This window comes from Astyanax mexicanus, chromosome 22, assembly GCF_023375975.1.
Source record: "Astyanax mexicanus isolate ESR-SI-001 chromosome 22, AstMex3_surface, whole genome shotgun sequence".
Classification (NCBI taxonomy): domain Eukaryota; kingdom Metazoa; phylum Chordata; class Actinopteri; order Characiformes; family Acestrorhamphidae; genus Astyanax; species Astyanax mexicanus.
In genome coordinates this window covers 6,804,794-6,827,165 of record NC_064429.1, presented here as the reverse complement: position 1 = coordinate 6,827,165, position 22,372 = coordinate 6,804,794, and the positions used below count along the sequence as shown (strand labels likewise).

Genomic DNA, 22,372 nt, shown 5'->3' with positions numbered 1-22,372 from the left:
CTGTCCGGCCAGACTGATGGAAGTTTCTGAAGTCAGCTCTTCTCCACCACCACCACAGATCAGCTGCTCATCGACCATCTTACTCTCCACTACTGATTACATCCAAGCCATTAGTGGCGCTATTACACTCCTGAGTACATAAAACCTATATAGATGTATAAAAGACTTTTTAAATTTCTATTTAAAAGCCGTTTGACCAGTGGTAGGATGGTCCCCCCTTTAATGTGAGTCTTGGTCCTCCCAAGGTTTCTTCCTCCTCCTGCAGCTCTGAGGGAGTTTTTCCTTGCCTCCGCGCTCACTGGGGGTTCTGTATTCTGTATTTTCTATGTGTAATGTTTTGCCTGATTCTTTGTCCTGTAATCATGTTTCTGTAAAGCTGCTTTGTGCCAACACCTGTTGTAAAAAGCGCTATACAAATAAATTTGATTTGATTTGATTTGATATACAGGTCTATTAGAGACTACTGAACAACTTGCAGCCAAGTGTATGATGGTTCCATCAAAAATTAACACCAAATTATTGGTCAGCTGACATTAATAATTAGCCCAGTGTTTTACAACCTGCGAACCATGGCTCCCCAAGTGGTACCTGGCAGTGGTACTGCTAGGTTCAGCACAGTTACATCAACAAAAAAAGCTAACTGGTTGATTAGCAAGCTAATTACATTAATATTAATTTGTGTCTTAATGAAATGCTTCTTTTATTTTATTGTAAAGATTTTAACTAACTAGTTGTTGTGTGTTTAGTGGGCCACAAGTTGAAAAAGGTTCAGAAACTCTCCCGAATAGCATAACGAAATGTCCCAAGCTCGGCTGATTTATTTCCTCATCGGTTAAGGCTTAGCACTGGCCATGTGGAATTGGGCAGAATGTATTTTATACTCAGCAACCGGGGTGTTGGTACAAGTGGCCCGGGCCAATTTCCATATTTTATTTGGCAACCAGAATGCTGGCATTCTGAAACATCTTGGCCCGGTTCTATACTTGGTAACCAGGGTCTTGGCCAAGTGGGTATTCAGTAGGGCTGGACCCGAATATTCGGGTATTCGGATATTCGTTCGTTGAGTAGGTATTCGGTTTTTAATTTTGGTATTCGGATATTCGTTTTTTTTTCTCCTTTCCAGAGTTCCACCTCACTCTAACCACTTCTGTTTTCGCGGGTCCCGTCAGAATATCTTGCGCGCGGGACAGAACTGAACTGTTATTGGCTGGAGCGGGAGTTTAATCCAGACGATGCAGGAGCAAATTAATAAATAGTTAAGAAAACTGTAATAATTGTAAAAAAAAAAAAAACCTAAAGAAAACTCTCAACGCGCAGGATGGACCGACACACACACGCACGCGGGGTAAGGAACGGGACCGCACTATGTGGCGGGCGGGCGCGGGATTAAAAGAAGCAATTTTTTTGCGGAGCGGTAACGAGACAGAAACGCGGGAGCGTGGAAGAGTGGGTTTAAAAATCAGTCTCGCGCAGACCTCTATTATACATGATAAAAAAAATGCAGGCTCTTCGAAACTGATTTATATAATAAAACGTAAGGGGTAATGTGGCAACAGTAGGGGCTAAATCGGTTACAAAAGCCTGGCCTACAAAAATGATGTCTGAACGAATTTCCTCTTATCTAATATAATTTAAAATGGTTTAAAAATATAAAATAATTTCTAAGCAAACGAAATATTTAATATTGAGCTTATAGCCCAAGTGCAAAAATACAAAATCAGTAATACGGCTATGCCCTGCACAATGCTTAAACCGAAATAGACCAAGTACAATAACGTCATTAACAATGACTTTCCTCTACTCTAATATAATTTAACATGGTTTAAAAATATAAAATAATTTCTAAACAAACGAAATATTTAATATTGAGCTCATAGCCCAAGTGCAAAAATACAAAATCAGTAATATGCCCTGCACAATCCTTTAACCGAAATAGACCAAGTACAGTTTACAATGACTGTCCTCTAATATAATTAACAATGTTTAAGAATATAAAATACTTCCTGAACAAACGTTTTTTTTTTGTTTGTTTTTTTAAGCAAATAGCCTAAGTGTGAAAACACAAACAGCAATTTACTGGGCTGGCTTGTGCAGCGGAGAAACCGTGCAGCAGCAGCCTCCTAGCCTGCTTACGCAGCGGATAAGCCGCGGTGTGGGGCAGCAGAAATTCCGGGATGAAAACACAAAGAAATCTGAGCTAAAAACACAGAAAAAATATGGGGGATAAAAACACCAAAAATCCGGGGTGAATATGTCTCGTCGGTCAGAGCAAATTGAACATTTTTCAGTGGATTAAAGGGGCCGTGATTTGCTTTTTTTTTATTTATTTTTTTACCTCTTTTTTTAAAAACGAATATTCGAATATTCGCTTCGAATCAGTGCCGAATATCCGGAGCTCAAAAAACGCTATTCGGGCCAGCCCTAGTATTCAGTCGAGAAATGACCCAAAATATTTTTACAATCTCGGCCAGTACAAATTTAAAGAAGCTAGCCTTAAAACCAATAAGTCTTAAGAGTAAAATTGTGCAACACTGCACTTTTTTAACTGTACCTGACATAGTCGTAGTATTGAAGATCAGCCTTGAATTCATCCAATGAGGCTCGCATGTCAGAAATAGTATCAGAGAGGGAACTCAGAGACGGCAGGCGCTTGCTGTAGTTCTTAAATCCGTCCTGGGTCTGATTAAGCTTCACTAGCCATGCTGTAAAATAATAATTAAAAACATATTTAATAAACTTTCCAGAACAATACAGTCTAAACATAAAGCAGAAATGATAATATGCATTCATGATGCATGTACCTTTAATTTTTGGTGTGATCTGATCTTCGCAGACCTCAGGAATAGATTTAATTGAAGTCTTAGCCTGAAAAAATGGTCATAAACGTTATAGAATACAATAATACCAACTTCAACTAAGAAACAGATAATTATGGTTAAACAGCCTGTTTAACTGACCCACCTGCTGGACCTTGGCTTGAAGTTCAGGCACGAAGCCTAGCCCCTGCACCTCAGCATTCACACTGGGAATCTGTTAAATAAAAAAACAAGAGTCTGTCATATAATTTATTATATTTACTACAGCTATCCAAACGTTTAAAGGATGTAGATGTAGATCACCTGATGCATTAATAATTAGACTATTTTTCAGTGGACTCTACTACCAGGTTTTAAAATGCAATCACCAATCTAATCTAATCTAATCTAATCACCAACAGTAATCAGCACCATATTAGCTGTTCACACTAGCACATCATACCAGATTATAATTAGCATCTGTGTCCAGATTAGCGGTGTTCAGTGAGATGTTGAGGTTGTTCAGTCGACTCTGCATCTGTTCCAGCTCGGTCTGGAGGAACCCATAGGTGTCCTGCATATTCCTTCTCAGTTCCATCACCTCCTGCAGGTGGCGCTGTGCACCAGTAGCGTCTATTGGAAAGAAGTATGTCAATTGCACGTTATACTGTATGTATTTGTACACTGCATGTAACATTGGCACTGCTGTTTTACACGTTATAGCATGAACCTCAAGTGTATTATTGCGCTTATACCACAGTTCCATTATCACTGTTTATTAAAATATTTTGAGTTAAAGAGGAGGAGAAAATAGGATCTGTTATAAAAACTTTGCCAGTTAAAATCGTTCCATTGCTGCTCTGTTTGTAGGTGTTCTGTTTGGTTTGTAAGCGCTGCATAGGTTACCTGTATGTGGCAGAGTAATACATGGAGAGCTTCGGTTAGAGTGCATTACCGGCTGATAACGGCACTCAGAGAACGCCTTTCAGCCAATCACATTGCAGGGTCGGAATTAACTGTGGTATAACACAGAATAACTAACTAACTAGTTAGGACATTCTGGTATCCCAGGTAGTTGCTATAGAGCAGGGGTTTCGTCAAAGTGCAGTTTAAACACTTAAACATGGTAAACATCAAATTAAAATCATCATTTTATATACATAATACGTATGTATTACTATATTCAATTACTAAATTTTAATTTATATAAGTACATTTGATCAAGAATTAGTCATGGAATGGGGTTCGCAAAATATTTAGAATTCTATAAAGGGATTAAAAAACTCAAGTACGGGATTAATAAGTAGTTGCTATGGTATCACAAATGTTTGCTACAGTGTTGCTAATTTCCCGGGTTGTTGCTATGGTGTTTCTAAGTGGTTAATAGGTTGCTATGTTGCTATGGTATCACAAAAGTTTGCTACAGTGTTGCTAATTTCCCGGGTTGTTGCTATGGTGTTTCTAAGTGGTTAATAGGTCGCTATGTTGCTATGGTGTTGGTGAAAGTGGTTCTTAGAATATTCCAGGTGGGTGTTATGAAATTACCAAATGATTTCTGTCAAGCTTTTGAACTGGATCCCAGGTGGTTTCTAGGGGGGTGCTAAGTGGACGCTAGACGGGTGCTCCAATGGTTGCTGTGGTGTCTCAGATGATTGGTCATAGGTTGCCACATGTTGATACTTTGCTGTTTCTAGTGTATTGGTTAGTGTATTGTATTGGTAGTGTATTGGAGAGGTGCAATTTTTACACCTTAAAAAAATAATATTCTTAATGTTGGGGCCAGATTTAATTGTTCCTAATAAAGTGGATAGTGGGAGTCCAATGCTTTGTAAAAGTATTTGTACCCTTCCAAGTGTATTATATTGTATATGATTACACACATAGTGTTAATAATCACAGTGAAAAACATCTATGAACCTTGAACAGTGATGTCCTGGCGGCGGAAGGTCATGGCGAGGTCGTGATGGAGAGATGAGAGGATTGCATTTCCAATTAAAGCACCAGTTCCTGGTGAAAAGAGACCAAAAAAATACACATTAATGCTGCTTATAAAGAGTCTCACCTACAAGAACATTACATTAAGCTCCAAAATATTAGTACTGGATCCAAAAGCTGCACCGGATTATAAAGTGCATTATGCGTCACCAGTTAGGAAAAGGGGGGGTCGCCATATTTTCATTCTAATTCAGCAGGTCTCACCGCTGGATGGTGTTTGGGGGGTAACTAAAAGCTAAGCTAAGTAATTTAAGAATTTTGTAATTCTTAAAAAAACAAACATTTTCTTTCAAAGTCAAACAGGTGCTGGATGTTAATCTTCACAGATTTCTCTCCTAAAAACTGTTTATTTTGGCGAGTAAAGCACTTCTGTTTATTTACAGGTAGCTTAGATTTCCACATTTCCACTAAGGTTGGGTGCAGCAGCATTAGCATTTGTGGCTAACAATAAATGGCACCCAACAGCACTATACTGAGTAAAACCTGGGTTTTCCAGTAAGCCAGGATGATATTAGCTAGCGGTTCATCCCACGTAGCTTGTTTTAACACGGTAAACAACTGAGACTGCAGTCCAATATACTCACCTCTGAACAGCGAAAGAGCTAGCACTAAGCGTGGTTCGCGGCTAATGCTAATAGTGCTCCAGTCTCGGTGCTGGAGAACTAAACTTAAACGCCTGTATGACTCTGTACGTCAGTGAAGTGGCTTTACTCCTCCTTAATACCTGACTGATAGAAGTCATTCACAAGACACAATGGATTATAAAGGGCACTGACGATTTTTGGAAAAAATTTAGGAATTTTAGGTGCGTCTTATAGTATAACTGATTAAATAAGAGGCATAACAATCTTATAAATTCCTTACCAGTCAGTTCGGTCGTCATTTCTTGGTAGAAGTAGGAGAATTGATCAACGATGAACTGCACTTTCTGTAAACAATGTACAGTACAAATCAAAAGTTTGGACACACCTACTCATTTAGTTTTTCTTTATTAATTTTTTTTCTAGATGGTAAACCTATGGAATTATGCAGTAAACAGTAAAAAAAAGTTACCCTGGTAACAGAGTAGAAAGTGTGTGTGTGTGTGTGTGTGTGTGTGTATATACCCTAGGGACAGAGCTGAGTGCCTCCTGAATATCCCCCAAATTTGCTCTGATGTGAGAAAGGTTTGGCTCCATGTTTTGATGCATTCGGTTGTTGGTGGTGAACGTCAGAATCACACCTGAGCTACAGGTAAAAAGACACACACACATTTACATATACTGTAAGCATAGGCACATATATGCACACAAAAAAATATTTTCCTCCCAATTTAGCTAAGGCGCTGGAGGCTGAAGACTAGTACATGCCTCCTCCGATATTTGTGTAGTCCGATTCTTTGTGTAGTCTGCTCCCTGCTCTGCTACTCTGGTCTGCTACTCTGGTCTGCTACTCTGGTCTGCTACTCTGGTCTGCTACTCTGGTCTGCTGCTGTGCTGGTTTGCTGCTGTGCTGCTCTGCTGCTGAAAGCTTGCTTTAATCTTCAGCTTCTACACTTTTCTCTGTTTTCTTCTCTTTTACTCTCTTCACACTTACTAATCCACTTTTAGTCTGCTTCCTCTTTGCTCTACACACCTATTAATCCACTCTCAGTCTACTTTTATAGACTTTTTCCTCAGGTTTGCTGGATTAGCTGTTTGCTGCTGCAGTTTGTTTGTGTAAGTTTCTAATTTCAACTGAAACAAGGTGAGTGCTTTTTTCTCCATGGCTTCTGCTCAGGTTTACACCTGTTTAGAGTGTGGCATGTATAGCTTAGAACCCTTATCCACCGATACTGGTAACAATAGTGGTATTTGTACTAAGTGTGAGATAGTAAGCACCTTGGTGGATAAGGTGAATAAGTTAGAGCTGCACGTCCGGGGTTTAATAAGGGATAGACAGCAGGATTCACTGTTAGCAGCCCCGGGTGTCTCAGGGAGAGTTAGTACCCCCTCGACTCCGGCCTTAGAGCCCTCACAGCGGGGCGAATGGGTAACGTCTCGGCGGCATAGTCGAAAGGCTAAGGCTAATGCTACCGCAAAGGCCACAGCCAGCCCACCTAAACACCACGCTCCCCCAGTTCACGTGTCAAACAGGTTTGCCCCGCTCAGTGAAGCACCAACTGAGGAGCCTGTTAAAGGTACTCTGGTGATAGGAGACTCTATCGTCCGGCACGTGAAATTAGCTACTCCTTTAGGGGCACCAGCGGCAACAGTTACTTGTTTACCGGGAGCCAGAGCACCGGACATTAGTGGCAACCTCAGGTTAGGGAATAAGAGATATTCGAGGGTAGTAATTCATGTAGGGGCCAATGATATTCGTCTGCGGCAGTCTGAAGTAACTAAGGCTAATATTAAAGAGGTGATTAAACAGGCCCAGACGCTGTCCGAGGAGGTAATCTGCTCTGGCCCCATCCCAATGAGGCGTGGTGATGAAGCTTACAGCAGGCTTTCTTCGCTGAACCGCTGGATGTCCAAGTGGTGTGCAGAAAATCATGTGGGCTTTATAGATAACTGGCTACACTTTGAGGGCAAGCCTGGTCTTTTAGGTAGGGATGGTGTCCACCCCACGCGGGAGGGTGCTGCCTTACTTTCATGCAGCATAGCTCATAGTCTTTTAGTTAGTCGGCAGAGTAGTATTAGAAGCTGCTGACAATCCAGAGCCGGGACCAGGCCGCAGACAGAGAGGCTTGACCGACCGTCTGCGAGCTGCAAAGAGACGTTACCTAGATACCAATGTATTCAGACTGTTTCTGTCCCCCGAGTCAAACAAAAACATCAAAAAACTAAAACAGTAAATCTAAATAACTTAACTTATATTAAACAATCATATCCAGACTGTAGTACTAACATTTCAAGCCTAAAGATTGGTTTACTTAATATTAGATCTCTAAATTCAAAAGCAGTTCTAGTGAATGAAATGATAACTGATCAGAAATTTGATGTTCTGTGTCTGACAGAAACCTGGATTAGACCAAATGAATATGTAGCATTAAATGAAGCCACCCCTGCAGGCTATAATTATATACACAATCCGAGATTGTCCGGTAGAGGAGGTGGGGTCTGCATATTTTTCCAAAGTACCTTAGTTAGCAATCAGAAACACTATGAAAATTTTACTTCTTTTGAGCTTCTTTACACCAGTATAATTAATCCAGTTACAAAAAAGAATGCATTTTCTTTAATTAATATCTACAGACCACCAGGGCCCTATTTAGAATTCTTAAAAGAATTTAGTGATTTTGCCACAGACTTAGCAGTAAGTAATGATAAAGTGATTATAGTTGGAGACTTCAACATTCATTTCGAAAAATTGGATGATCCATTAAAAAAGGCATTCACATCGATTTTAGACTCAGTTGGTATTATTCAAAATATAACAGGACCAACTCATTACTGTAATCATACTCTGGATTTAGTTTTGACCCTGGGTGTGAGCATAGATAACCCGAATATTCGTTCTCAAACCTCCGCAATTTCAGATCATTACCTTATTTCATTTAATTTACATCTCAGTCATAATATACGTACATCCCCTAGCTACTCTGTAAAACGTTCAATTACGCCTTTTACAGCCCAACAATTTACAGATAAGCTTCCAGACTTATCAACTCTAATGTATTCTCCTATAGACCCAGTAGAACTAGACAAACTAACCGAAGGTTTAGAAAATACCTTTCGCTCTACCTTAGATGTTGTAGCACCCCTTAAACACAAAATAGAGAGACAGAAAAAGCTCGCACCGTGGTACAATGATCAAACTCGTACCTTAAAGCAGTTAGTACGAAATTTAGAGCGTAAATATCGATCAACTAAACTGGAAGTGTTTCACTCTGCGTGGAAAGACAGTCTTGTTAAATATAGAAAAGAACTAAATAAAGCCCGCTCAGCGTATCTGGCCTCACAGATCGAGATAAATAAAAATAATCCTAGAGTTCTCTTTAGTGTTATTTCCAAATTAACTAAAAACCAGGCAAGTACTGAACCTCAGATTCCAGCCATTCACACCAGCAACGATTTTATGGACTTCTTCAATAGTAAAATTGAAAACATTCGGGATAAAATTAAACAGATAAATATTACATCCTCTCTGTCATCTGGTCTGGCTGATCTAGAACAAAACCCTGTTACTGAAGTTAGGTTGGAAGTCTTTAACCCACTTCCACAGCTAGAACTAGAGAAAATTATCTCCTCTTCAAACAGCACAACCTGCACACTTGATGCTGTTCCCACAAAATTACTAAAACAGGTACTGCCAGATATAATTAAACCTCTGTTAATGATAGTAAACTCATCGCTCACCCTAGGCCATGTACCCAAAGCCTTTAAAACAGCTGTAATTAAACCTCTGATCAAGAAACCAAATTTTGATCCTAGTGTACTGTCTAACTATAGACCTATTTCAAACTTACCCTTTATTTCTAAGATTTTAGAAAAAGCTGTAGCCCAACAACTTTGCTCTTACCTGCAAAGAAACCAGATCTATGAAAAATTTCAATCTGGATTTAGGCCTCATCATAGCACTGAGACAGCTTTAGTTAGAATAACAAACGATCTACTTATAGCCGCCGACCAAGGCTGTGTTTCCCTACTGGTACTTCTCGATCTGAGCGCAGCCTTTGATACAATAGATCATACTATCCTTTTAGAAAGACTAGAGAACATGGTCGGTGTAAACGGAACTGCCTTAGCATGGTTTAAATCGTACTTAACCGATCGCTATCAGTTTGTGAGGTTAAATGATATGTCTTCCAGTTATACCAAGGTAAGATACGGAATTCCACAAGGCTCTATATTAGGACCGTTATTATTTACATTATATATGCTCCCACTGGGCAAAGTTATTAGAAAACATAATGTGAATTTTCATTGTTATGCGGATGACACGCAGCTCTTCATATCAGCCAAACCTGATGACAGAGTGAGATTAAAGAAAATCGAGGATTGTGTAGAAGATGTAAAATCATGGATGTCGCACAACTTCCTCCTATTAAATAGTGATAAAACAGAAGTTCTCCTATTAGGCCCCAAAGCTGCTAGAAATAAATTATCAGACTTAATGCTAAATCTGGCTGACTTCTCAGCCACCCCTGGTTCAGCAGCTAAAAACCTTGGAGTTATCATAGATTCAGATCTAGCATTCGATAAACACATATCTAATGTTACTAGAACAGCTTTTCTACACCTCCGTAATATTGCCAAGCTAAGAAATGCCCTATCACTGCATGACGCAGAAAAATTAGTACATGCCTTTATTACCTCAAGGCTAGATTATTGTAATGCGCTACTGTCTGGATGTTCCGGCAGTAACTTAAATAAACTTCAGCTAGTTCAAAATGCTGCAGCCAGGGTCCTTACTAAAACAAGAAAATTTGACCATATTAGTCCAGTACTATCAGCACTGCACTGGCTTCCAGTCAAATTCCGCATAGACTATAAAATTCTCCTGTTAACGTATAAAGCCCTACACGGGCTCGCTCCTGAGTATTTACAAGACCTCATCTCCTGTTATGAACCACCGCGATTACTCAGATCTCAGGGTGCTGGTTTATTAGTAGTTCCTAAAATTCAGAGGAGCTCTGCAGGAGGAAGAGCTTTCTCTTATAAAGCGCCTCAACTCTGGAATAATCTCCCCGAATATGTTCGGGACTCAGACACAGTCTCAATCTTTAAGTCTAGACTGAAAACTTACTTTTTTAGTTTAGCTTTTGGTAATTAATGTTTTTCCCTTTAGATAAGGCTGCAGATCCAGGGGTTCATGGACAGAGGGAATTGTGGTAAACTGAGATGCTGGTGCTGTTGTTCTCCCACTGCACACGGTCACTCAGGTTTGTGGACGGTGGAGTGGGTGGATGCCAGTGTTTCAGGGAGCCTCCATGTCTATGTTACCTTCTGGCTCTCTGCCTTTAGTGAGGCTGTTTTATTCAGTTCTGCCGGAGTCATTTGCCACACTCTGATAATGTTTTAATATTCTCAGTTTTGCATAAATCCAGTCAAAACTAATTCCATCTCTCTGCTTTCCTCCGAGTTACTGACTGCCCACCTGTCTGACCCGATACTGATGTTGGACCCTCAGGCTCTCGCGTCTCCTGTCCGGCCAGACTGATGGAAGTTTCTGAAGTCAGCTCTTCTCCACCACCACCACAGATCAGCTGCTCATCGTCCATCTTATTCTCCACTACTGATTACATCCAAGCCATTAGTGGCGCTATTACACTCCTGAGTACATAAAACCTATATGGATGTATAAAAGACTTTTTTAAATTTTAATTTAAAAGCCGTTTGACCAGTGGTAGGATGGTCCCCCCTCAAATGTGAGTCTTGGTCCTCCCAAGGTTTCTTCCTCCTCCTGCAGCTCTGAGGGAGTTTTTCCTTGCCTCCGCGCTCACTGGGGGTTCTGTATTCTGTATTTTCTATGTTTAATGTTTTGCCTGATTCTTTGTCCTGTAATCATGTTTCTGTAAAGCTGCTTTGTGCCAACACCTGCTGTAAAAAGCGCTATACAAATAAATTTGATTTGATTTGATTTTTAAACTGCTGCCGAGTAGCATCACAGCACGCTTGGAGGAAAGTGCAGTGACTCGATTCTGATACATCAGCTCACAGATGCCTTGTGCTGATCAACATCACCCTAAGAATGATGAGGGGAAACAGCTCCATCTACCCACCCAGAGAAAGCAAGGACAACTGTGCTCTCTCAGGGCTCTGGCGGCAGCTGATAGCGAGCTGCATGACCAGGATTCAAACCAGTGATCTCCCGATCATAGTGGTAGCTGTTAAAAACTGGACCTTGTTTGGTACATGGTATGTGGCCTTTGGACAAATGGTACATTTTGTATAGTTATAATTTCAGCCAAAAACATAATACTTACAGTAGTAAAATAACGGTGACAGACAGGCAGGTGATCACAGTGACGTTCTTTTGGTACCATGGCAGTGATGATGGTGGTTCACTCGCTTCTGTCACATTTCTACTAAGAAAGTATTGCCATGCTAACACAGCGCCCCCTACAGGTATTATCACCACATAAAGAATGGCGAGAATCAGACACACCACGTAACCAGCCTCATAGCTCAACACCTGCAGGAAGAACACACAGAATTTATAATATTTTATTAAAACATTTAAATAAGTTTACAAAAACAATGAAAACCTGTCCCCAATTGAGACAGAAGCTTGACATTACTGTATGTATGACTGTGTGTATTTAATGACCAGAGATGTATAGTAACGAAATAGAACTACGGCACTACTACTACTACTAGTAAATAAAAACATCTTGAGATTTTTCTTAATCTTTGAAGTGTCTACTTTAAGATTCTAACAGGTAACAGGACACAAAATGTCCTGTGGGGCTTATTTTTAACCTTTAACTACACCTATCCCAATTCCGAACCTGAAAAATTTATGAAGAAATTGGCATAGCTCCTTCACTTGAAAACCAATACAGACAAATGAGCACACTTTTCCATACAATTCTGGGCCAAGAAATTCAATAGAATGATTATTTTTACGTTTTTGACACATTTTGACTCAATTCTGAGACAACAAAAAAAAAACTGAAAATATTTAATTTGTAGTTGTTTATATCTTTGAACCTGATTGAAAAAGACTTCTCTGTGCATGTGTGAAAGAAAAGAATGAAGGACAGAGTTGCATTACTGGATGATCCTGACTGAACCTATTTAGGGGAAGGCTGTAACTGGCAGGAATGTATTGTCATTTAAAACCAGTTCAACAGGAACATTTACTGAATGAGCCAATAAAAACTAAACTCACCTCAGAGCTCGCAGCTTCATTGTGTAATAGTCTGGATGCGACATCTAAAAATAATCATATTACATGTTATGATAACATTCATCAATGGATATTACACTGAAATGACAGTCAGAGTCATTAGATAGCAATTTATATTAACAGTACATTAAATATCATCCCAAAGGCATGAAACAAAAACTAGTATCATGTCCCATGACTTTTGCCATGTCCTTTGAAGCTAAAGAACACTGCACTAACTGTGGGATGTATATGTATGGTATCTCCTGCTTTAAATGAGGATGTGATGATTTCTGCAAGAGTCGCTTATCTGTTCACATGGACATTTCCAGCCAGAAGCTGCCAGTTACGATCATTACCACACTCTGCACTGCGCTGTTCACTGTGGGTGGTAATGCTGATCTACAATGATGTATTCTTGATACACAAATGTGACTTTGTGGATCGAGGAATGTTCATGTTCGAATCCCGGTCATGCAGCTTGCCATCAGGATGCTGTGATGCTATGTGCTGGAGAAGACTTGTGCAGCGGCTAGACTCTACCATCATCAATGCTGTAAGATCTTGGTGAAAAATTAATGCAACACTGGATTGAAATAAATCTTGTGACATTACAGAATTTGTTATTGAAACAATGCCACAGTGAATGCATGCCGTAATCAAAGCTAAAAGAGGAAAATACTGTATTTTTTATATAGTTTTTATTTTTTTGTTTATATGAATCTAAATAATAAAAATATACGTATTATGTTTCTAAATTGTGTATCTAAATGTATCTAAGTAAAATATTTAAAATATTCTAAGTAAAATATAATAGAAATATTTATGTATACAGAAAACCTATGGAATATAATCAGGAGGAAGATGGATGATCACAAGCTATCAAACCATGCTGACCTGCTTAAATTTTTGGACCAGGAGTGCAGACATAAAGTTATTCAAAAGCAGTGTGTAAGACTGGTGGAGGAGAACACGATGCCAAGATGCATGTTTAAAACTGTGATTAAAAACCAGGGTTATTTAATTAAATATTGATTTCTGAGCTCTTACAACTTTATGAATATGAACTTGTTTTCTTTGCATTATTTAAGATCTGAAAGCTCTGCATCTTCTTTGTTATTTTAGCTATTTCTTATTTTCTGCAAATAAATGCTCTAAATTACAATTTTTGTATTTGGAATTTGGAAGAAATGTTGTCCGTAGTTCATAGAATAAAATATCAATGTATATTTTACTCAAACATAAACCTATAAATAGCAAAATCACAAAAACTGATTCAGAAACTGAAGTGATTTTTCCAGGTCTGTATATACGCATTAAATGTAAGTTCATATTAAGAAAATACACTATTAACATATCAAGGCCTGAAAGCAAATTTAAAAAATATATTTTTTTAGATAATTTAATACAGTTGTGATGCATGATTGAGTAATGAATGCAAATTAAATACAATTTTAAATATGCATTGTTTTTAATTAACTACTAGATTATTTAGACATTAATTTGAATTATTAACTAAATAAATTACCATGTATTTATTCATTTATTAATTTTATTCTTTTTTTTTTGTACCTAGTGGAAGTCCGTAGGGTTGGACACTCTGAAGGAAGGTCTGAGCGAAGTTGTACAGGGGCTCCAGAGATCCAGCAGAGCTGGGCAGGGAGTCCGCGGAGGTGTGGGAGAGGTTCACCTGGTACTGAGGGTCAACCTGGTCTGGAGGGCATTGGGTCAGAGCTGCACTGGACACTGCGGTCAGCCCCAGCAGAATCAGCACTGTCCTGCTGCTCGGGTGGAGCATGCTGCCTGATCCAGAGAGCTCCTGTCGGAATATTTATTCACAGATTTTCACAATTTACAACATTTACAAGATATTAGAGGAATATACTGGCCAAAAGTGACCTGATCACAAACTTCACACTTCTGCATGTTCAACATTATTTAATAACATTAATTTCACTTAAAGGTGTCTTTCTGCTAATTTTTCTTTTCCCTTGAGAAATACAATAGGGCTCTCTGAGTTGTAGATGATGCTGCACATGAAACTCTTCCTCAACCTCCATTCTCTGCAGTAGCTAGTGTGTAAAAAAACGAGTCAATCAGAAAAGGCACCGTGTCTACGTCAACCTGTAAATTAGTATTTATGGCCACGCCCACATTGGCTCGCAACCACCCACAGGTAGCACTAAAACCAGACAGCCACATCGTCTCATCAGATAGGAGCTAAATAACAGAGCTAGAAACAGCATGGCACTTTGTTCCTGTATTATTTGTGCGAATAACACATCAGCGTTATATGCTTTACCCAGTAAATTAGAGCTAAGGAACAACTGGTTATAATTTACAAGAAAAAAAAACAAAGTGAAGTACAATTGAGAGAGGTAGGTGTATGTTTAGAACAGTTCTGTTTACACTAGTTTAAAGTTAAAACCCTGGGGTGGATTTTTACTTTCTGGACCTGGATTACCCACTTCTGTGTGTAACTATAGGTTTACATAGGATCTCCGATGGATTTGGTGTTTTACAGTGACTCTAAGACTATAGGTCTTAAAAAACTAACTGCACTTAGCAGGGATTACACATGTTGTAAAGTAACCCCACTCCTCCACCAGACTAAAGCAGAAAATTAAAATAAAGTGAAAATAAAAAGTTTGAAAATATGATTTATGTGTTGAAGATGATGAATAGTCTTAAGTTTTACAGTTTATAAGACAGTTGTGCTACTATTAGCTACTAGGGCCAAAAGAAAAATCTTTTAATTACATTAGCCTAGTAACTAGGCTAATGTAATTATAATATTTTTCTTTTGCAATAAATAAAATAAAAATGATAAAAATGGCATATATTAAATATAACCCATAAAATATGTGTTTTGTTTTTGTGATTGGTGTAAATTATTCAGTTTTATGCAGTATTACAATGTTTATATTGATAATAATTTGTTTATTTTCTCTTCCTGCTACTTGCTACTGTGTACTTTCCACACTGTGAGACTAATAAAGGATTTTAACATCTTATCATCTTAACATACAACATTAACATAGAGTAATATTAGTGTGTATGTCCGACAGAAGAATAAACCACACGTAATATTTCACATTCTAAACAGTGACATTTAACATACTTATAATAATAATAGTATGACACATAACATATTTATAAATAAAGAATAGTTAAACCTCCTGTTATATTTGTCAGGAACATGTTTAATTATCTAGAAGATGTCTGAAAAAAAATTCCTAATAAACAGTGTGAATATTTTATACGGAAACTCAGAGCTGCCAAGCCCTAATATATATTTGGCTCAGTATCATGTAATTACGTGAAAAGTTTTATGTTATAACGTGAAATTTACCATGTTATAATGTGATACTTATCACGTTATTTCATGATATGGAATTATCATGTTATTTCATTATGTGGTATTTTCACGTTATAACAAGAAATTATCGCGTTATTTCGTGATATGAAATTATCACGTTATTCCGAGATAAGGAACTATCATGTTATTTCATGATATGCAACTTTCACGTTATTCTGAGATATGCAACTATCACGTTATTCTGAGATAAGAAATTATCACGTTATTCTGAGATATGCAACTATCACGTTATTTAATGTTAAACATTTATCATGTTATTTCATGATATTAGGCCATTCAGCACTTCAACACTTACCAGGTTCAGTGAAGGAACATGGCTCGTCTGCATGACTTAATTCAGTTCTATTTCAAGCTTGGTTTAAGGCATGGTGGAATTCTACAGTTGTTGAGCACTGTAGCTGGAGGCGACGTGAAGTGAAATGGAAGCGCGCTGGCTTGGCCATGTATCAAAGTAAAACCATATTGATGTTTTCACGTTATAACGTTAAAATATCATGAAACAACTTGATAAATGTTTATCACAAAATAACATGATCATTTCATAATTCGAAATAACATGATAATTTCTTATCGCGAAATAACATGATAATTTCTTATCACGAAATAACATGATAATTTCACGATATAACGTAAAAATACCATATCATGAAATAACATAATAGTTTTGTATCACGAAATAACGTGATAGATATCACGTTATAACGTAATAAATATCACGTTATAATATGAAACCTTTTACGTTATTACATGTTACTGAGTCAAATTATATTTCTATGGCTGGCAGCTCTACGTTGCCGTAATTTTATTACTAATTCCATTGCTAATTATTCTTTTAAAATTTAGTGCAATGGTGTTCCTTACCTCTAACAGGTTATGCTTCAATTAGGATAATTCACTTAAATTGTTTTAATGTTTCACTACTTTATGACTTTTGAAAGACCAATATATAAAAACCAATAAAGTTTTATATAACATTAAAATGTAACATTGCAATTTTGTTTTAATTTTTGCAGGGGGTGGTTGCAAATATATGTGAGATGAACCATTTTCATATTCTAGCTTGCTAAGTAAACATTAGCTAAGCTAGCTCAAATTAGCTAAAACATTCCCCACTGAAATAAAGTAACTTAGTTAAAATTAGCTAACTTAGCGTACGTTAGCTAAAACATTCCACACTAAAATAAAGTAGTTAACGTTAGCTAATCTAGCTAACGTTAACTAAATCATTCCCTACTGAAATAAAGTAGTTAGCATTAGCTAACCTAGCTAACATTAGCTAAAACATTCCCCACTAAAATAAAGTAACTTAGTTAAAATTAGCTAACATAGCTAACGTTAGCTAAAACATTCCACACAAAAATAAAGTAGTTAAAATTAGCTAACATAGCAAACTAGCTAGCTAACAACTTTATTTCACTGTGGAACATCTGTCAGTTAAAACTATAGCTTGGTAGCTACCATTATCTGGTGCTCACCACTTAATAGTTGGTACTCACTACTTAGTAAGTGGTGCTCACCACTTAGTATGTAGTGCTTACTACTTAGTAAGTGGTGCTCACCACTTTTTACCTAAAAAAAAATAAATAAACCATGTCCCTTCAGGGGCTCAGTAAATTAAGGCAAAAAAAGTTTCATACTGAAAGAAAAAATACTTTTAACTATTTTTCCTAGCTCTTCAAACTTTAAAATGCGACAATTTGACCCAGAACAAAACAAGAGGGTTGATAATGAATAAATGAATAGTCTTACTCTTTACTGCAGGTAACAGCATGCACAGTTCTCAGCAGTACTGAAGCATTTCCTTCTGCTGTTTAAACGTCTACTGTGTGTGTGTGTGTGTGTGTGTGTGTGTGTGCGCGCGCGCGTGTGTGTGTGTGTGTGTGCGTGCGTGTGAAAGTTGGACAGTACCTCTGCGGTTCAGAAACCAGTTTCCCTGGTCTGATCTATGCAAAGGGACACAGGCAGATAACAGTGAGCTGAAATACCATCAAACCACAAAGTTCTACTGAACTGGACAGGTACAGTATCAGTCAAAATTTTGGACACACCTCTTTTAATTCAGTGTTTTTCTTTATTTCTGTTTTTAATTTATTTTCTACATTGTAAATTAATATTAAAACATTAAAACAGTTAAGGGACACGTGGAATTATGTAGTAAAACGGTAAAAAAAAGTGTTTGTCCTCCACATTAATAACCTGATCTAAACCTGATGAACTGAGATGGTGATTTGAGGTGATTTAATTGGGATGAGCTGGAGCTTCACAGCATGTAGGAAAAGCAGCAACTATTATTCAGCACCTCCAGAACCTCCTTAAGGCGCTGAGAAAACTATTCCAGGTGACTCTGCCTCATGAAGACACTGAGATTAAAATAGCAAGAGTGTGCAGATCTGTCCTCAAAGATAAATGTGATACTATGAATAATCTAAAGTATAAAACATATTCTGGTTTGTTTAACAATTTTTGTTTACAGAATAATAATTCTGCATGTGTTCCTGTATAAATAAACCTGGCACTCCATTCAAATCAAGACCACATAACACAACACACAGATTATTCAATTATTTACTCCACCATTGCTGTTCAATATGATATAAAACACAGTAATAAATGAAGTTATGAGGTTGTACATGTAAAACATACAGCACAGGCTGGTGAATATAGTGTTCGGATTCTCACTCACAGACCTATACTGATGCAAATTTCTATTCCCAGCAAGATAATCAGACCATTGGTGCTGAGTCTCTTAAGGGATCTGCTTTGGTAAGATCTTTCATGAGTGAATTTGAGGATTGGTCAGGAAAAGTTAAGATAATCCTTTATTAGTCCAGTAGCTAAAATCCCACTGTTACAGCAGCAGTGGAATAGCAATACACACAAAAAATAGAAAGAGATTATTAACTTATTAAATTATTAACAATATAAATACTAATAAATAATAAAAAGATTAAAAAATCTCCAAAGACTATTTACATTACCTTCTCGTGAAAGACCTGCATTGCACATAAAAAAAAAATATTGCAAATTATGTTTTAAGTGTAAAAAGCGGAGACGTCAAACTATCTCTAGTCCATCTGCAAATTTATATGTAAAATATATAACAACCTTTATCCAACATATATAAAAATGTACATGCACTTACAGTAAGTGTATTATAAATATTTATCAATATATGATAGAGGGCTGTCACTGTGTGTCCTTTTGTCAAAAAAGCGAACTGTACAAGACAAGATATAAACCTTGTTGTAAGGTAATGTAAAGAGATTTATAGCATTTCTATTGGTCTATTTATCATTAAATCAGGCTGAGCAGGTCCACAGCCTCCTAGCTACAGTTATTAAACGTAACCTGGCAATGATGTGTTAGCTTAGCTTAGCTTAGTCAACTCCACTTATTGTAGTTTTACAGTGTTTACTCAGAGAAACCGCTTCAGAAATGACCTTTAACCCTCACCAAAAAACCACCTCCCAAACCTGCTTTAGTTTAATAGTGAGTAATGTATCCAGATCAGTAAATCTGTTTAAATTATCTCTGAAAGGGTTAAATAAGTTTCTGCTAACCTCCAGTGGACGGACTTGAAAACACCATGTCCGGCCGCAAGACGGCGGTGTTTCCTCACCAGCTCCTGTACCCTGTAAAAAAAGAGAAAAACAGTTAATAAGAATAAAATAAAGATAATACAGTAATTAGTGAATAATAGAGTACAGATAATAATAATAATAATAATAATAATAATAATAATAATAATAATATAAAAATTCTAAATAAATTATTAAAATGAGAAATTATTAATTCAATATTTCATTTACATGTTCAGTTATAAAAAAAAATAGCTGTATCAAATTCATAGTATATTTGTTTTTTCATTATACATACTAAATTTATTTTATGTACTAAATTTATTTATTTAGTGAACACTGTTATACTATGAAATAATTAAATCCGTCAACATCTTACATCAAAGTAAGTGGGTGGGTCTATTGCAAGCTGATTATATATATATAATTAATATATAGTGAACATATAAAAACAAAAACCAATTCAGTTTGTATGTTTTCACTGTTGCAGAGAGTAAAAAGGGAGTCTAAAAAGTGCAATCAGCTGTTAATAGAATACTAAATAATATAAAAAAATTATTATTATAATATTAGTATAGTTATTATTATTATTATTATTATACAAATATTTCGTACATCGCAGGAACACAGAACAAGTTATAACAAAATAATACAAACAACGTATACTTATTTAGATAATATTTAATAAAACATATAAAACCATAACACTGAATCAATGTTGGATCAATATTAAACATAAAATGTTTAAAAAATAATCACAGAAAGGAGGAAAACCAATAAAGACTTGTGTGTTCAATAGTTATTCATTTAAATTACTTTTATTATTAATCATTAATTAGTTATGAATTATTAATACAGAAACCTTTGCTTTAAGGTCCACTAACTTTTTCTCACAGCTGGGACTTTCAGCTGCTGCGCTTCAGCTTTTAATAAAATTACCCAGAGCACAGGTGGCTTGTGGGTGATGTAGTCCTTCACTTTATTAAACTAGTTACGGTTCTACAGCGACGGCGGCGTCAGAAAACTACAAAACTACAAATCCCATGAGCAAAACAACGCGGACAGCGCTAACGTTAGCCAGCTACCTTAAAGCGTCGCCGACAAGGTTATTTTAGGTTGGTAGCCACGAAAACGGCGATTATAAGGTAAGTTTCTGTAACTGTACTTTTATACAGCTCAAACGGGCTGTATTTAGCCTTAAATAACTAAAGTACGACCTGTCGCTGAGAAGCTACAGCTGCGTTTAGGTAGCTAGCATAGCTTCATACCTGGTTAGCATTAGCTGTTAGCTGAGTGCCTGATTACAGGCTGGTGGCTGCTAGCTGGATAAACCCTCCTGAAATCTGCTGGTTTTTAATTATTTATGATATTCTGTGCAGCAAAACAGACTGGAGGATGTTAAAACGGTCTATATAACCTAGTTAACTCGTTGGTATGAAAGTATTATTAATAAAAAGCTATTTAATAGCCAGTTAATTACCCTAAGCTACTTCAGGCTGTAGCTAACAGAGCTAACTCCTCCAGTTTTAACAAAATCTCCTATAAATACCCTTTATTTTACTCATTTAGACTAAATAAAAAAATACAGCTAACTATCTATCGATCTATCTAGCAACTCCTGAACCTGACAACCTAACCTCCATTACATTTCATTAATTTACGTTACGTTAACAATTATGGCTTCAAACATCACTGTGTTTTAGCTAATAAAAAAACCCTTTTTACTCATACATTAAAAGCTAATGGAACTCTACAATGAGAGCACATGTATGAAAGCTTATTTCTGCCACCAAAAAATCCAGCACATTTTTTATTATTAAGTACACTGCTGTCTCTTTATTTTGCGATACTAAAAATTATTTTGAGATAGAAAGTCATTGTATTGAGATACTAATCATTATTTAGAGATAGTAAAGCCCTATCTGGATGGGATTAGTTTTTTAGGGGGTCCTGGGGTAATTTTATTCTTTTATGGGGGGTCCTCTGTGACTTCATTCCCGTCCAGAACGAGCATGTATGTGAACATTACAGGCTGAATTACCTACTCTTTTCTGCTGAACTCCGTGGTCCTTTGGTAATTTTAGTCTCGTCCGGACTCACATCTAAGTTTCAGCCAGTGGAAATGGAGGAGCTACTGAATGTGATGTGACCGAGGAAACCAAAAAACTCACTGCTCCTCCTCTTTTTTCAATTGCAGTCCAGATGTTTTATCACTGAAAAAAAGTGGGAACTTTTTTTTTTTTTTTAAACAAACGTCCCCCTGAGAAACTAAGCCCATCAGGATAGGGCTTAAGTCATTATTTGGAGATAGTAAGTCATGCTTTTGAGATAGTAAGTCATTATTTTGAAAGTCTAAGTTATTTTATTTAAAATTATTCTGAATAAAATAATAAGATAGTATCTCAAAATGATGATTTACCATCCTAAAAGAATGAGATGACAGTTTACTTAATAACAGGGAAAATAAATGTGCTGAATTTTTTTATTTTAGGTGGTGAAAATGGGCTTCCATACACATGTACATGTCCCCCTTTTCCCTGGTCATGAAGACACCCAGCTGCCCTGCACATTTATTTTTTCAAACTACCTCCCCCAATATACTAAAAAACTAATCAGTTCATTAACAAGCTCTTTGTAGAGATACAGTGGTGTGATAAAGCACCTCTAAAATGAGCCAAAAACCAAACTAGCTGCTTTTAAAAGTGTATTATGTGCTTCTAGATGTCTGTTTTAACCATTTAACCATTAAAATGCTTAAATTACTGTTAATGTTTTAAGCACAATATCCGTGCTTAAGACTGGCAATCCAAATTCAGTGCTTTCAACGGACA

At 36.9% G+C, this 22,372-nt stretch overlaps 1 protein-coding gene across 1 annotated transcript in view; it reads right to left on the bottom strand.

The window, feature by feature from the left end:
- Positions 1 to 17,840, bottom strand: part of LOC103037790 (prominin-2) — a 33,220-nt gene extending 15,380 nt beyond the window's left edge. Inside the window, exons 1-11 of the mRNA XM_022666874.2 lie at positions 17,713 to 17,840; positions 14,157 to 14,403; positions 12,588 to 12,631; positions 11,680 to 11,888; positions 5,897 to 6,017; positions 5,655 to 5,718; positions 4,713 to 4,802; positions 3,259 to 3,428; positions 2,962 to 3,030; positions 2,802 to 2,865; positions 2,552 to 2,702 (exon numbers count right to left, since the gene is read on the bottom strand). Coding sequence (XP_022522595.2) covers positions 2,552 to 2,702; positions 2,802 to 2,865; positions 2,962 to 3,030; positions 3,259 to 3,428; positions 4,713 to 4,802; positions 5,655 to 5,718; positions 5,897 to 6,017; positions 11,680 to 11,888; positions 12,588 to 12,631; positions 14,157 to 14,382 — 1,208 coding nt within the window. The 5' untranslated portion in view covers positions 14,383 to 14,403; positions 17,713 to 17,840. The remainder of the gene's footprint in view (positions 1 to 2,551; positions 2,703 to 2,801; positions 2,866 to 2,961; positions 3,031 to 3,258; positions 3,429 to 4,712; positions 4,803 to 5,654; positions 5,719 to 5,896; positions 6,018 to 11,679; positions 11,889 to 12,587; positions 12,632 to 14,156; positions 14,404 to 17,712) is intronic.
- Between the last annotated feature and the right edge of the window lie 4,532 nt (positions 17,841 to 22,372).